The sequence below is a fragment of the Prorops nasuta genome, unplaced genomic scaffold, assembly GCF_024137725.1.
Source record: "Prorops nasuta isolate Cenicafe-Biocafe unplaced genomic scaffold, Cenicafe_Pnas_1.2 PNAS00009, whole genome shotgun sequence".
Classification (NCBI taxonomy): domain Eukaryota; kingdom Metazoa; phylum Arthropoda; class Insecta; order Hymenoptera; family Bethylidae; genus Prorops; species Prorops nasuta.
Genome location: NW_027116806.1, coordinates 4314786 through 4329732, shown reverse-complemented (window position 1 = coordinate 4329732; position 14947 = coordinate 4314786). Strand labels below are relative to the sequence as shown.

Below are 14947 nucleotides of genomic sequence, written 5' to 3'. Positions count from 1 at the left end.
AAAATTGGTACGTCCCTGTCGATAAGGAGGCAGCAGAGCAAGGTGAGGCAAGGCTGAAATACGAGAGAATCGTGAGTTGGAGACTGAGTGGAAGAGGGAACGATGATTGAAGGGGCAGAGAGAGAGAAAGAGAGAGAGTGATAGGACCTTCTCCTCTCCCCTTAATCGTGAGGTCGCTATGGAATAGGGGAGGGGGAGTCAGGAGCGCGAGGAGGAGGCGGACTCAGCGAGCTGGCTGGTTGAAAACCTCGGACTCGACTTGGAGTCTCAAGCTGGCTCAACGTTTAACTGTCTGACTGGCTGGTTTACTGCACTGCAGCAGGTTGATTCGATCAACTAGGTGGCTGCTCTGCTCCTCCGCTGGATCCGTCCTCTGCCACGCGCGTCCATCCAAGTGCGTCGAGGCTCGAGTGCTGCATTGAAGTTGGCGCGAGACGAAACGCGCCTTCCATAAGCTCAAAACTGTCCGTATACTGTACTGACTGACTGCGTAGTGCGTAGTCCGCGCTCGGCAGTCGACAGTCGACATTCGATTCGACAGTCGTGCGAGTGAATCTCGTCCGCGCGCTCGCTGGCAATCGCGAGCCAGCTTTTTTCTTCTACAGTGTGCCATTTGGAAGAACTGTTGGCAATTTATCTACGATTCTCCTCTCTCGAGGGAAATAATTGTTTTTCTGTCCAGTGCAAAAGCTTCGCTCGCGAAGCTCGCAAAGTGCTAAAAAAACACACACAAACACACGCAACAGTTTTTCATCGATTCTTGTATTACTCGATCGAGTGTATCAGTGTTGAACCGTGAGAGTTTTACAAGCATGAGCCGTCGAATAGGTCGCTGTGATAATTTATACAGTAAGTCCGATCTCGTTATCAATTTCGATTCTCGCGACCATTTCGGTGTTTGGTTAACGCGCGTTTTCTCTCTCTCTCTCTCTCTCTCTCTCTATCTCTCTTCCCCTTTCTGGGTTTTCCAGTTGACGTATATATATAGCCCCTTCTCTCTTCTTTATTCTCCCTGATCTCCCCCCTTTCTCTCTTACTCTCACTCGCTTGTTTGCCACCACACACTCACCACTCACTGTATGCACATGTATAGCAACAAGCGAGTCTCGACACCACACCGACCGGCGCTAACCCGCTCATTTGCGAAATAATAATTTGCATCATAGATTTCTTTCGGCAAATTTACGAGCTAATCCTAAATCGGTGAGAAACATGCCGGTGATGTTGGTGGAAAGTTGCGAGGACGCGCGGAGAGGAACAATTATACGTATATATATATATATATATATATATATATGCACTTGTGCAGAGTACATGCCGCGGTTGTGCACGCTTGGCCGTTGATGCGGGCAATTTCTGACAAATCTCATCAAAGATAAGATTATGGGGAATCGGTCACGGTATTTTTAATCGCTCGACGCGACCAACGCACGCTTCTGTTTACCTCCATTTCTTAGTATTTTCCCTCTTTTGTTCCTTATTTAATACATGCACATGGCAAGTGCTGGGATCGAGGCTGAACGAGGAGCCACCGCGAGCGCGATGTGGAAGATTGACCTTTGATTTATAGCTTATTGGCCCATTTGTTTCTTCTCCAGTTCCCACGTAACGAATCATGAGTCACTCCTTTATATTCCTCCGTTCCAAATATCGACGCCGCGAAATAACCAAATACGAGAATCTAAACGCGTTGCTAAAACAAAGATTTCGCGCGGGGAAATCTTCCTAACTTCGGTGTTGACTTCGATCGCACACGAGCGTGTTACGCGGCTGGATGGATTTCTCGAAGAACCTTCGAGACCTAGCTGCTAATTTCCATAAGTTTAAGGTTTACGAGCTAATATTTCTTTGGCCGAAAACCTAACGGTTTTTGGACAAGTTTATGCCTCGATGATTCGCGTGCATTAATTGGCTGAGCCAGTCTCAGTGCGAATCTGAAATTTTTTGAATTTTAGAAAAGAAGCTTCGTATCAAACTCGTATATATATTGTAAGGAACATAAATTATGTTGCAACTTCGTCGAGTTAAGAAATTTAAAAACAATATTATAATAAAATTCCAAATCTATCATTGTACATTATATTACGTTTGATTGATAAGAGAAAGAATAAACTTGAAGTTTCGAACAAATTTTTAATTACAAAATTCCATCGTTTATGTCCGAAACAACTTTAATAAATTTCACAATAAAATACATTTATTTGTACAAAACTATGAAAGGAAATAATTGAATGATCGTACGAGTTAAATATAAAGAGAGCCAGATCGAGATCAATGTTTATTGTCCGTATAAAAAAATTTGGTAGTGAGATATGGGTCAAGAGAGTAGATATAGAACGATGAGTGTTTTTGATATGCCGCGCGTGAGTTACGCCTGGTGTCGACTGGCGATATAGCTGGAGGCGTTTTGAGTGCACATTGGAAGATTAAAGAACCGCTGGGATCTTTCCAGCAGCGTCACTGACAATGAGATATGCAACGCATCACGGCAATGCGTTTCAAGCGTACCGCGTACGAGATTGCTAGATTGCTGCTTGCTCGGCTTGGTGATATTCTGGTCGTGTCGTGTGCCTCTGGCCTGTAACAGTAGGCGGAGCCTCCTGCCTGATGCGCGCGTTCCGCGGAAACTAATAAGGTTAGGTTTCGGAAAGCACCCGCACGAAACCAGCTACAATACGTACTCTGCAGAGAGAGAGAGAGAAAAACACTTATTAATACTGCTAACTGCATTTTAACCACTGCCACATCTCAAATTTTTGGAAAACTAACGAGCCTCTTTCGAGAAGCAACTTCGAAACTAGTTTAAATACTATAGACAAAACAGAGTTTATTAATATTGCTAATGACATTTATATCATTTTCATCCTTAGAAATATTGGTGACGAAATGATATTTTATACAATGGTACGTTGAATATAGAGAAATAGTAAAGGATTTTATTTGAGAGGTAAAGTCTTCCGAGCACAGTATGTTATAAACAAAGACTAACCAAATTTTGAACATTCTGGCTGGTAAAAAATATTTTTTACAGTATTATTATCGTATGATGATTATAAATGTATAAAGCAATAATATTATGTCGAGGATATACGCAGTTAAAACTTGAGAGTTTAAGTTGAAGTTTAAGGCTGGTAAAATATATAGTCAATGTTGTATGTGTTAAATGTTCGAAGATGCTGTTGAGTTCTCAAGTTTCCACTCTGAATCCTGTCCTGTGTTTGGGAAAGTCAGCCCAAAGCGAAACCAGCTATAACACTCTGTAGAGACAAACAATTCTTATTAATACTGCTAACTGCATTTTAAGCATTGACCCGAAAAACTATTCTTTACTGCATTATTGTCATATCAATGTTGTAAAAATAGTCTGCCTCTCGATTGGCCACATATATATCCCTACTTCTTGCACGATACACGCGATTAACTTAACTCACCTTGCTTTGGGTCGAATACCAAATCGTGTACGTGTTTTTTGCAAAATTTCTTCCACCATTTTTCATGGGGCTGTATATAGATATATATTACTTTATAGTTTTATATAGCAAACTTTCGTGGCAATATTCAGCATTTATTTGCCTCTGGCATAGATAAAGACTAATTTTCACGTTCGCGAACAGCCAAGCCGTTAATTATTGTTACAATGAGGCGATCGTGATATCGAGTCTACTTTAACGCTTCGTAGCGTGGACTTTTAAATTTGGATATAATTAAAAAAGGTGTACCGAGGAATCATAAATTAAACAAAAGCGAGATATTTAAAATTCCAAACAGGTCGATTTTACGTTGTGATAGTAGTTTTACGATAGATAAAAAAGCTTTTAGCTGGTAAACGAGGAATACTTAATACAATATGTGTAGCGCAAATTGAGAAAGCAACGAGTAAACTGAAACATTGATAAGGCTTTTGAGGGAATTTAGATGCAGGCGATATACCGTGTGTATTTAACAAGTAATTATACAAGGCTATTATTTGTCGTCTAATACTTTAATTGTAGGTGAAAAATAGTCTTGATTATACGACAGATAAAGAGAACACATGTTTCGCTGAAAATGTGTAAAACTTGTTTGATTGCTCGAGTCGTATACGAGAGAGATTTCGAGCGAGTCGAACGTTAAAATTAAATGTGATATTGGGAGGGAGTTGGGGTGTTAGAAATTAGGCTAACAAGTAGAATTACATGTTTGGTATAAGAGAGAGAGAGAGAGAGAGAGAGAGATTGAAAAGACACCGTAACCTTAATTATCATATTTTCTTATTTCCATCTAGACTGTCTATGAATTGGTCGGGAGGTCGACCTTGAAGAAAGAACCTCAACTATCCACGAGGCAAGGTGATCCACAAAGATCAGTGGAGGTTCTCAACTTGGATTTTTTAAAACGACAAGTGGAAGGATGGCCAGCACCGAAGCAACCTCACCAGTCTGCATCCAAACTGCTCTGATGAATCGCACCAAGGCCACCAATCGCTTCTACCCCAAAGATCACTTCACGATACCAAGCGAAAATTGCAAATCGACCCAAGAAATGGGCAATTTTCGAGACGTCACGGTAAACTTGCAAAAATTCGACGACATCATCGAGAAAATCGAGTCGTTGCGATTTATTTGCGACGAGGAAAGAAAAATCCTCGAGAAGGAAGCTTTTCTTCGCTTGGACCTCGGCAGGAAGAAGAGGGACAATGGGATGTCGAGGAACGACGAAAGCAATCGAGGGACCCACGCCACTGCTTTGTCAAAGATAAAGGAGGAAATTGATCGCAATAAAGAAGCATATTGTTGCGAAGAAAACGCTATAACGTGTAAGGTTAACCCGATCGACCCGGAAGTTAATAAAAATCCAACGGGCAATTCGGTAAAAGCTGTCGCAATTAGGAAAAATGTGAATTCACCGACTGCGAAGAGAGTTGCGCATTTTTCTAACGAGGATCATGATAATTGCGCAGCAAAAGCGAACGACAGGAAGGATAAAGTTGAATCTCGTTTGGATAACGCGAATCATCGCGAAGATGCAGTGGAGGAGGGTGATTGTTCGGAGGAGGAGAATGCATCGGTAAGCTCTGAGGAAAATGAGGGAAAATTGATCGAACGTGGACCGATCGGATCAAGCATGCACCATCGGACACCCAGAAATCAACCTTACACGTCCAACGTGAATTTCCTCTCTCTATCTGAAAGCAAGGAGTATCGGTCGAGCTGTCGAGATGGTGGATGTCGTGCTAAAGTTGGAATGGGAGAGGAAGAGGAAAAGGAGGGAGAGCTGATCGAACGTGGACCAATCAGACCAGGAATGCACCATCAGACACCCAGAAATCAACCCTACATGCCTATCGTCGATTGGCTGGCTGACTCGGAAACGAACGAGCATCGCTCGAACCCTCGAAGTTTCGACGAAGCTGCCGAGCAAATTCTCATGGACAGGAAGTACAGCGAAATGATGAATCCAGCTCTGGACAGATTGTCCAAATCGTACAACGGCAACCTGCCCCCTCGAGATTTCGCAGCGGAGAACGAAGGAGACTTTCAAGATTCTGCCAATCGACTACTCGAAGAAAATGGCTGGCTGGATTCGAGCGAGAGAGCTGGCCTCGATGGAAACAGCAATGACAGTAGAGTACGTGGATTGCACTGATTATTAATATTTCCCATGAATGAAAATTCGTGCCACTCGTTCAATCGTCGAATCGAACTGTAATAACGTATTTTGCAGAATAATTGATAGAAAAACGTTGATAGAGTCTCGATTGACCAAAATTGCGGGTCTCTCCGTTTAATAATTGTACATATAGCGTGTTTTAAGAGTATTGATAAATTCATAGGCTGGGCCAATTCCATCGATAATCGTGAATGATTCTCCGGAAGACTCGTTACTGAAGATCCTAACGCAAGGGGGATTCCAAGCTGGCCAAATGTTGCCGGAGAGTAGTGGTAGCAATTCTGTCCCATCTCCGTTAACCAGAGCCGATACTTGGAGCGATTCACCGATCAGTAGCTGCAATATTGGTATTTCGAGACCGGCCAGCCGTTCCTCGAGTCGTGCTCAGTCTCCGGGCTCGGGAATGAATCTCGAATCACCCATAACCCACTCTAACGCAGCGGGCAGTCCAATTGGCTCACCGCAGGTATTTAGCGTGAAACTTTGTTCATGAAAATTGCTTATTGAAATTATCGCCGTCCGTTTACAATAATCCAAATGCTATTTTAATTGCGAGCCTCGTTCCTATCGTCGAGCGATCACTTTTCGATGACTTTTAGATTCCATCTGTATATCGAGTGCCCCAAGGCTTATCTTCGTCATCGTCGTCGAATCAGTCGTATGGCGATACGCCCAGTCCATCGAATTATCAAAACTGCTTAAATCCACAAATCGAGGAACAATTCAGCGAAAAATTTGACGCTCTTACGGATTGGAGAATCAATTATAATTCATCAGGAACGGTTATCAACAGCTGCGAGACTGTTTATCCCATTGACAGTAGCGAATTGGAACTCGTGGAAGAAGTCGTATTGGGCGATTTGGGTAGAAGGAATGATTTTACCGATGACATGCAAGTGGTCCCCAAGTCGCACATGTTACCTATGAATAACGAGAACGCCTATTTGGGACTAGAGCATTTCGAATCCAATCTGGGAGAGGCTTTACCTGGTGACGATGGCGATGGCGGTGACGGTGACGGTGACGGTAACGGTGACTCTCCAAACACCAACCGAACCAACAATCTCAATCTTAATAATATTTATTATAACGAATATAACGCATCCGAGTTCAATAAGATGCGACTTAACAATTATAATCCTGAATATTCATTGAAAGATATTACAAATAATTCGCAAAACACGATTCAGCTACCAAGAGCAAACAATCTGTCTTGTTCCAACGAAAATTATATACAGGCTATGAGCAATCCAAATTTAAAGGACAAGCTTTACAATAATTGTTCCATGAAGAATGCAATTGGCAAAAGTCCATTGGAGCAACTTCAAGAGGGTACGATGATTCCAAGCCAAAGGGATAACGGCTTGTGCAACGAGTCCTGTGATTGGCCAGCCCAACAATTTGAAACTTCTCAAAACATTATGTACGATTGCGCATCTGCAGAATCTCGGCAATCGACTTCGACTATCGAACAAAGTCATGCGATAAATTCCAGTGGCGCCAATTCTCCATCCGAGTTTAACGAGTTCCAAATACCTGAAATGGTATCTTCGTTCAGACCCAGTCGCTCTTCTCCAAAAAGGTACCAATCTTTCGTTATCGCTATAATGTATTAATATATATATATATATATATATATATATATGAGTGAACACTCTTTCGTAATTGCTTGAATCTGGTTTTATCTGCTTATATCCAAAGACGCAATGTTTTAATAACGAATACAAACATCCACAGAGATAAGAAGTGAGATGTTAAAGTTATTTCTCTTATTACACATCATAGAATCTCAAAGAGGACTATCACACCATGGCCATCTTTGAATTTACCTTCAGTTCCAGCAAGTGAAAGATTGAAAGAAGGGCTGCATCCAAAGGACGTGGAGAGAGCTATGCTGGATCTTTTGAGGAAGCCTGTGGAAGAATTGGCCAAACCGGATATTGATGGTGACACGTTAGTATTTCTTTTTTTCTCCCCCTAGTATTTAGACCAATATTCATATATAGAGAAACTGTTTTAAAGTAGAAGTAAAACCATTTAAATGTGCAATTTCAGGATGCTCATGTGTTTGGTAGGCAATGCAGAGGAGCTTGCAAAAAAGAGGGCATATCTAGCACCTTTGGTGGAAAGACTCGGCACTATTCATGGAGCCTTATCCATGACGAATAATCATGGAGAAGATGCTCTATATCTCTCAGCGATCAATTGCCCACAAATGGCTTATATCACTGGCTATCTAGCCGCTGCCATGTTGCAGAAAGGAATTGATATTAACCAGAGGCTGTATCATACGCGGGTAATGATTATTTGATTGATATAACAATTAGATAGGTGTGACGAAGAATTATAGTTAGCATAGGTGAATCAAAGAGGCATTTGATAATTTTAGGGTGATACGTTAATACATTCCTTGGCAGCAAAAGGTGACTCTCACGACCAAGTTTTAGCAGAGCTTTTGTCTTTAAAAACAAAACAGGGAAATGGAGTGTTTGACCTTTCAAAAAGGAATTACGATGGTAAGCTTAAAAGCAAAGGGAACATTTTGTTGTTGATGTACGTATAATGGCTGGTAATATTGAAATGGACAATTTCATTATTTTTAAAGGGAGGACTGCTCTCCATGTTGCGGTTGAAACCCATGATCCAGTGGTTAAAAGCATAAAATCCATAAGTACTGTAAGGCTTCTGCTGGAAAATGGAGCAGATCCTAAAATAAAAGAGACCAAATGTGGAAACACTGCCCTTCACGTAGCTGTATCATTGAGCTGTGATCCTACACTTGTAAGGGTAAGGAGTTTTTTGTATGTATATTTTCATATATGTATATAAAGAATTCATTCATTAATCTCGTAGCTATTATCGCTTAATTGTAGTATGAACACTTATGCAATATTGTTTTCATTATCAAGCAGGTATTACTGTCCAAGTCTAACGCGGACGTGGTAAACGCAACGAATTACAATGGGAACACACCTCTGCACATGGCAGCAGCAGTATCGAAAAATATTAGTTTGGATAAGCAAAAGGAGGTATGCTTGCATTTGCTCCACGCTGGCGCTCAAACGAATATTCACAATCGTCAGGGAAAGACCCCTTTGGCATTGGTAACGTCAGAGCGAAAGGAAACGATGAAAAACCTCTTTTACAAAAAGTTATAAATCGTTGTTGGAACTTAAAAACGATCTCAATAAGACTGAATTTTATTTAACACATGTAATTTGACAAATACCCTATTTTCTGAAAATTTAAATAATCTTTTAACGTTTCATCGAGAGTATAAAATAGTATGATTAGCGATTAAAGACCACACATTGACACGTGTTACTTTTAAGAAGCTGTGAATTAATTTTTATGTGTAAATAGATTAGAATTTTAGAAAGGTTCTACAAATTTCAACGCCTTTATATATTTTATAAGTGTAAAAAGCTTAAATATGGATGACGGGGAGGAGAGGGGGGGGGGGGATATTAATTGCATCATTTTTAATTTAATGCATTTTACAATTTTATAGAATCTCTGCCGATATATAATATAATAAATATTTTAACGATACATTTGAAACCTGTTTGACCTAATGCTATTACTCTACACATATGTAAAGCAAGTTTCTTTAACTTTGTAACATTGCTACCTATGAATAAATGTCAGTTTTCATATAACTTGTGATCTTTTATAGATAAATTATGCGCGTACATAATGTATATTAAGTCATGCTGCTGGTATTTCCCCTTATTCACAGCCACATCCGTTGTGGTCATCTCACACTATTCTCACAAAGATTACAACACTTTGTGAGAAAGACCGTATTTTGCGTTTGCTAAATTTAAACTATAGTTTACTCTGGCAAAGATTAACGAATTTTACATACACTCGATAGTACATTTCTTTATAAACTAATCTGTGTTATTGTAAAATCATGGAGGATATGGAATAATTTAAAAGGTATTCAATGCAAAGAATTCCTCTTTATAATTAAAGAGTCTACAAAATTGCACAAGAAGTAAGCTTTTATTAAAGTATAATTTTTAATTTTAGAATAAAATAATTGTGATTTTTCATTTTTCTGTAAAAATTTTTTCTGTGTGTCGCGTTTTTTACGTCTCTCTCTCTCCTCCTCTAGCTCTCTTCTTCAGTCTGAAATTTATCAATGATTCTTCTATACGTAAGATTTACATACTTATTAGTTTTGCTCAAAGCTTTCGCTTAAAAGCAAATAAAATCGGTTTGTAATGAAAATAAATCGTTGATTTCCGAAACTGCTTAATATACCTAGTAAAGTGCACCGAACTTGTCACTCACCATAAAGAGCGGCGTGAAAGAAGTGTCCATCATAATTTTGGGCTTCATTCGATACGTTTGCTCTTGTGATTATCAAACTACTTGTTCTACGTACAATGTAACAAAGCTCCAGAGTAAATAATGTAACGCTAGAAACAAGTTGGAGTAGACGGTAGTGCAAAAAGTTTTTTTAGGCATTATTTATTTAATTCAAAGTTAAAACTGTTATCGATTGATGAGTGATTAACGGCACTGAGGAAACATCTTAGTTGGAATTTGAAAAACTATTTTACACGGTGAAAAAGAAGGAAGTTAAATTTTACAATACTAGAGAGAGGTATGTACAGCAATGTCGCGCTGATGGCGATCCAACTTAGAGAGATGAAATGGCAATTATAAATTAACTAAACTATTATATAATCAAACAGACTCCAGTAAAAAATGTTTATGTTGATAATAAATTAAATTTTAAATAGGTCTAATAGTCACGTTCCTTCATCTTTCATGTATTTTGCTACATTAAGAAAGTCAACATTTGTTTTTATCGCTGCTCCGCAATTCTGTACTATCTCTCAGATGCTGATGAAAAGTTACAATTATTTTGTTATATTCTCGTAGGACTTGAATTTATCAAGGACAAAATTTATAACAAAGGATTAAAAGAAAATATTAATTGCATAGCTAATACAATTTGGATGTAAAAATAAAGAGCTCTTGCTTTAAAATATTTAAATAAACGAGTGATAACGTAATTATATACAGCAACTTTAAATTTCATACTCAGTTTTCCGTTACTATTGTTTCAAGCCTAGCTAAAAAAGGAGCTAGAAGCTACCAACTTTTAACTGTCTCATATTAATTTGGTACAACAGATTTCATCAGGATCACCACGATGAATAGTCGTTCGAAATTAACAACTAGCTTTCTTTTAATACTGGTGCTCAACCCAATAAAGTGTTATATTAATATTAGTGATGAATGTCAAATTTTTAATGGAACTCATATTAAGTGTAGCTGCAGCCGAAACGAGGTAATATTCCATTGCTGTTAAATCAGTAATTATTTGCAAGTATAGTTATACAAATACCTGAATGTTAATAAATATATATAAATAATTTTTCAGATATTCCAACTGCCAACCAATTTCAATTATGAAAACGTAACGAGTTTGACCGTTTCCTCTTGTTCAACTGCTGATTTACATTTCTCAACTTTAACAGAAGCCAATCAAATTGAGGAGATCACAGTACAGAATATAAGTAAAGAATTAATTTTTGAGCTCATTTTAACTTCCAAACATGTGAAAAATATAAAATTTGCCGGTGTAAGACATATTCCTCTTATTACACATGACAAATTCATTAATGTAGCTAAAATTCAATCATTTGAAATTGTCGACACATTTATTGATAGATTTGAGGAACAATTTACAGATACAGCAGTTACTGAACTTATAATGAAAAATGTAACAATCAATAATTATAGTGGCATGCAGCTTGCTGAAAAAGGTCAATTATTGAGGGTAGTAGATACCCAATTTAATAGAGTTGAAATGCCTATAAATTTTGCTTACTTCGCAAAGGTTGAAATTATTAATTCTGTTTTCACCGTGCCAGAGCCAGGCCAAATGTCGATAGAAGCTAACGATGCATATATTGAAAATAATATTTTTTCTAACGTCAGTATGAATCTTGTTGCGAGCGATAATATTACGATATCAAACATATGTGCAGATGGGAAAAGCTCATTGAGACTTTCTTCTAGCAAAATTACCAGCTTTAACAATAAATTACCAACTGAAATCGTTTATACATTTTCTAAACGTTCAAGTTCTTTAAATGAGATATATTTAAACATTAATAATACTGTATGTATTGCTGGTAATTGCAAATGTCAAAAGAGCAGTGGTCAAGATCCATATATGTTGCAATTTCATTATGTTATACAAAGTATCTTGTCAGCATTACTTGTATTTTTATTTTTATAAGTAATATTTTGATTATTTAATACTGGTTGTAATATTGGACCAATAAAAACTCAACATTGGCGTTAATTTTACACAATCTATATTTTTCACCGCACTTATATAACAAATTTTCCTTTATATCACTAGTAAAATTATTCAATAATTTAATTATCACAAATACACATTTAAATGTTTCACTAGTTCAAGCTCTTTAAGATCTAAAAATATTACATGTGTACTAACATTCTATTGTAAAAGCTTTGTTAATGCTGCACATGTCTTATAAATATTACTTCTCATTTAAAAACTTAATTATATATATAATATAAAATCTTTCACGTATTACAAATAAAACAGTTGAAAGAGTAACTTATTTTATATCTAATTTATACATCATTCACCAACAGCTCACTAGCTCTTATATTAAGTATCGTCACACACAATTCTCCATTAATCATTTTAAATTACACAATGAAGTTGTTGTATAAATATATATTCTATTGATTAATATGTTATTATTGGCTAAGACTAGCACCAATAAATTTTCAAAGTTATATAAGACAGGAGCTAGTAACCTGCTTCAGTCCAAATTCCAGAAGCTTCGATTTGTAAATCTATACCCTGGCGATGTAAAGCTAAACTTTCTTTCAATTCATTAATTTCTTCTAACATTTGTCTGTTATTATCCTCTAGACGTTGAATGATTTTCTTGTAAGCAGACTTTTCTTTTTTGTATTCTGTTTGCAAATTTTGTACTACCTGATCCTTTGGTACATAAGTTCCTAAAGCATATAATTGAAAAATTATGCTTTTAAAGTATTGCATCTTGAAATGTTAAAATTTATGTTTTAAAAATTGCTAACCAATAGACTTTTGCAACTGTTCCTGTAACTTCTGGCCACTTTGAGTTACCCTTCTCATCTCATGCTGGTGCTGGCTATCTTTAGATTGTAATTGTTTTCTCAACTTAAGTACCTTTAGAAGAAAAAGACTGAAAAATATTACATGTTCTTAAACAATATGCCTGTAGTAAATTATACCTCATCTCTCTCTCGTTTCAAGTCACGGGACGTATTTTCATATTGTACCTTGAGCCTCCTTTCTCCTTCTTTCGCTTGTACCAATAAATCATCTTTTTTCTTGATATCATCTTTTAATCTTTTTACTTGGTTCTAGGAAAAGCAAGATTGATTCTAATTTTATTTTTATATAGATTGGTATTTTTATTCAAACAAAATTCATATTAATTATTGCTTACTACTATAAATCCTTTAAATGCAGCATGTCATAACATAATAGACTGTTACTGATAATAATTTTATTTGTATATAAATATTACTTACTTTAAGATTGTTGTTATCATTAGCAGTTTTGAAATGTACATCATTAAGCTGATCATGACTTTTCATTAGCATCCTATGCTTAAAAATAAATTTCCAGAAAGCATTCACTAAATCAATACAAGTTTCTTTCAACAATCCTATTGTTTTTAAATCATTTTCATCTCCTACTATAGGTAATAATCCAAACGATTCCAATTCCTAAACAATGAAAACAATGAGTACCTCATGACAGAGAAAAATAAGACAGTTACTGTTAAATACATTTATACCTCAGAAAGTGTAAGTAGGGATTCTTCCCAATTATCATTTGTACAAAATACATTTCCTTGAAATTCAGAATTTTTACGTATTGCTAATATATTCCTCGTTCTTTTTATTGAGGATAAATCAATATCATCCGTTGCCATTGCTTTTGCTTTTGCCGAATTGTCTTATTTTACAAGATTATTCTATATTTATGATAAATCGATGATACTAAAAGAAATTCAAAGCATCTTGCGTCATTTAAATAATATAATGCACGAAAAATATTTGAGAAAACTAAAATTATTTACTTCTTTGTTCTTAGGAATGTTTTCTAAGTAGTTTAAATTTCATATTTAGCGCTATTTATGTAAAAATTTTACGCAAACCTGATTGTTACCTTTCCATCTGATATAACGAATTTATCTATAAAAAACAACAAGAAGTCAAGCAGTTTCTGTTTGAAAATCTCAATGACTGAATGTATTTGAAAACTGTGAAAAGAATCAAGTTCGACAACGCTCACATTGCTCACCGGAATACAAAAGACAATGAATAAAGGCGCAAACAGTAACAAAAATAAACATAGGTAAGGTCGGAGTAGGTTACTCGAAAGTCGAACGCTATTCAAGAATTCAAGTATACTAGCTGAAACTTACGTAAGATGGCGCTTCCTGTACAATTCCAGTGTGTTAGTTCAATTCATTTGAGTTTCAATATTTTTGAAAGTCTTATAACATTCTTATCACTTTGAAATATTTAATTTTTCAAATCCTACTTATACAACCGATAATTTAACAATTTTTTGTTAGAAAATCACTCGGATAATTGGTCTTGAGTATAAGTACCGAATATACAATACAATATGTGTAATCCAACAATTAACTTTAAGGTTGTGGCGTACAAACTTGCCGTTATGTTGTATAAAACAAATGTAGTGAGACAACGCTTCACTGTATCGACGCAATATCAATTTTTATGTACTCGTTTTTACTAAGTTTTATGCACTTACCATTGAGACGGTCGCAAAACTACCGTACAAACCGCATTATGTCTCTCGTTAACCCTATCAAATCGAAAACTGTACGAGTAGAAATACTGCATCTCTATGCGTGCATAAGAATCATCGCAGAATTCTTGATAAAAATAATAGTATATATTAATTCAAGCTTTCCGATTGGACACTATAGGCTGGCAATGACAGGTCTCATGCGTGCAAAAAGATAAAGTAGGGCATCAATTTTTATCGAGTATATAACCTCACATACATGTAATAACGATTTCCGGTTTGATCGCCATTCAAACGACTCGATCTCTGTAAAAGAATGATATTTAGAGAGTTAAATGTGTTGATATTGGAGCTTTAACCTTTGTCATATAAACATATATGGAATTGTTCCTAATAACGACTTTGAAACACTGACCACCTTGGGGAGTAAACAGATGTTTCCCTTTAGACGACCACACT

General features: G+C 36.7%; 3 protein-coding genes across 11 annotated transcripts; 2 read left to right on the top strand and 1 right to left on the bottom strand.

The window, feature by feature from the left end:
* The first annotated feature begins 91 nt into the window (after window positions 1–91).
* LOC136776379 (uncharacterized) lies at window positions 92–9106 on the top strand. Of its 4 annotated transcripts, none has more exons than XM_066731851.1 (9): window positions 92–849; window positions 4265–5607; window positions 5813–6115; window positions 6249–7231; window positions 7435–7602; window positions 7705–7945; window positions 8039–8165; window positions 8255–8450; window positions 8559–8727. In XM_066731851.1, exons 2-9 carry the CDS (start codon window positions 4390–4392, stop codon window positions 8593–8595), a joined length of 3273 nt encoding a protein of 1090 aa, XP_066587948.1. In that variant the 5' UTR covers window positions 92–849; window positions 4265–4389; the 3' UTR covers window positions 8596–8727. The 4 variants fall into 4 exon arrangements, with proteins under 4 accessions (XP_066587948.1, XP_066587949.1, XP_066587946.1 ...); XM_066731852.1 differs by having other exon boundaries at window positions 93–849; window positions 8562–8727; XM_066731849.1 differs by having other exon boundaries at window positions 262–849; window positions 8255–8436; window positions 8559–9106.
* LOC136776384 (uncharacterized) lies at window positions 9099–11941 on the top strand. 4 transcript variants are annotated; one of them, XM_066731864.1, is made up of 3 exons: window positions 9099–9649; window positions 10800–10957; window positions 11051–11941. In XM_066731864.1, exons 2-3 carry the CDS (start codon window positions 10820–10822, stop codon window positions 11912–11914), a joined length of 1002 nt encoding a protein of 333 aa, XP_066587961.1. In that variant the 5' UTR covers window positions 9099–9649; window positions 10800–10819; the 3' UTR covers window positions 11915–11941. The 4 variants fall into 4 exon arrangements, with proteins under 4 accessions (XP_066587961.1, XP_066587960.1, XP_066587959.1 ...); XM_066731863.1 differs by having other exon boundaries at window positions 9099–10264; window positions 10404–10957; XM_066731862.1 differs by having other exon boundaries at window positions 9099–10675.
* A 58-nt stretch (window positions 11942–11999) lies between these two features.
* LOC136776385 (afadin- and alpha-actinin-binding protein-like) lies at window positions 12000–14074 on the bottom strand. 3 transcript variants are annotated; one of them, XM_066731868.1, is made up of 6 exons: window positions 13869–14074; window positions 13506–13710; window positions 13237–13434; window positions 12934–13065; window positions 12757–12868; window positions 12000–12675 (listed from the first exon to the last, which is right to left on the bottom strand). In XM_066731868.1, exons 2-6 carry the CDS (start codon window positions 13641–13643, stop codon window positions 12461–12463), a joined length of 795 nt encoding a protein of 264 aa, XP_066587965.1. In that variant the 5' UTR covers window positions 13644–13710; window positions 13869–14074; the 3' UTR covers window positions 12000–12460. The 3 variants fall into 3 exon arrangements, with proteins under 3 accessions (XP_066587965.1, XP_066587964.1, XP_066587963.1); XM_066731867.1 differs by having other exon boundaries at window positions 12001–12675; window positions 13880–14074; XM_066731866.1 differs by having other exon boundaries at window positions 12002–12675; window positions 13791–14072.
* Between the last annotated feature and the right edge of the window lie 873 nt (window positions 14075–14947).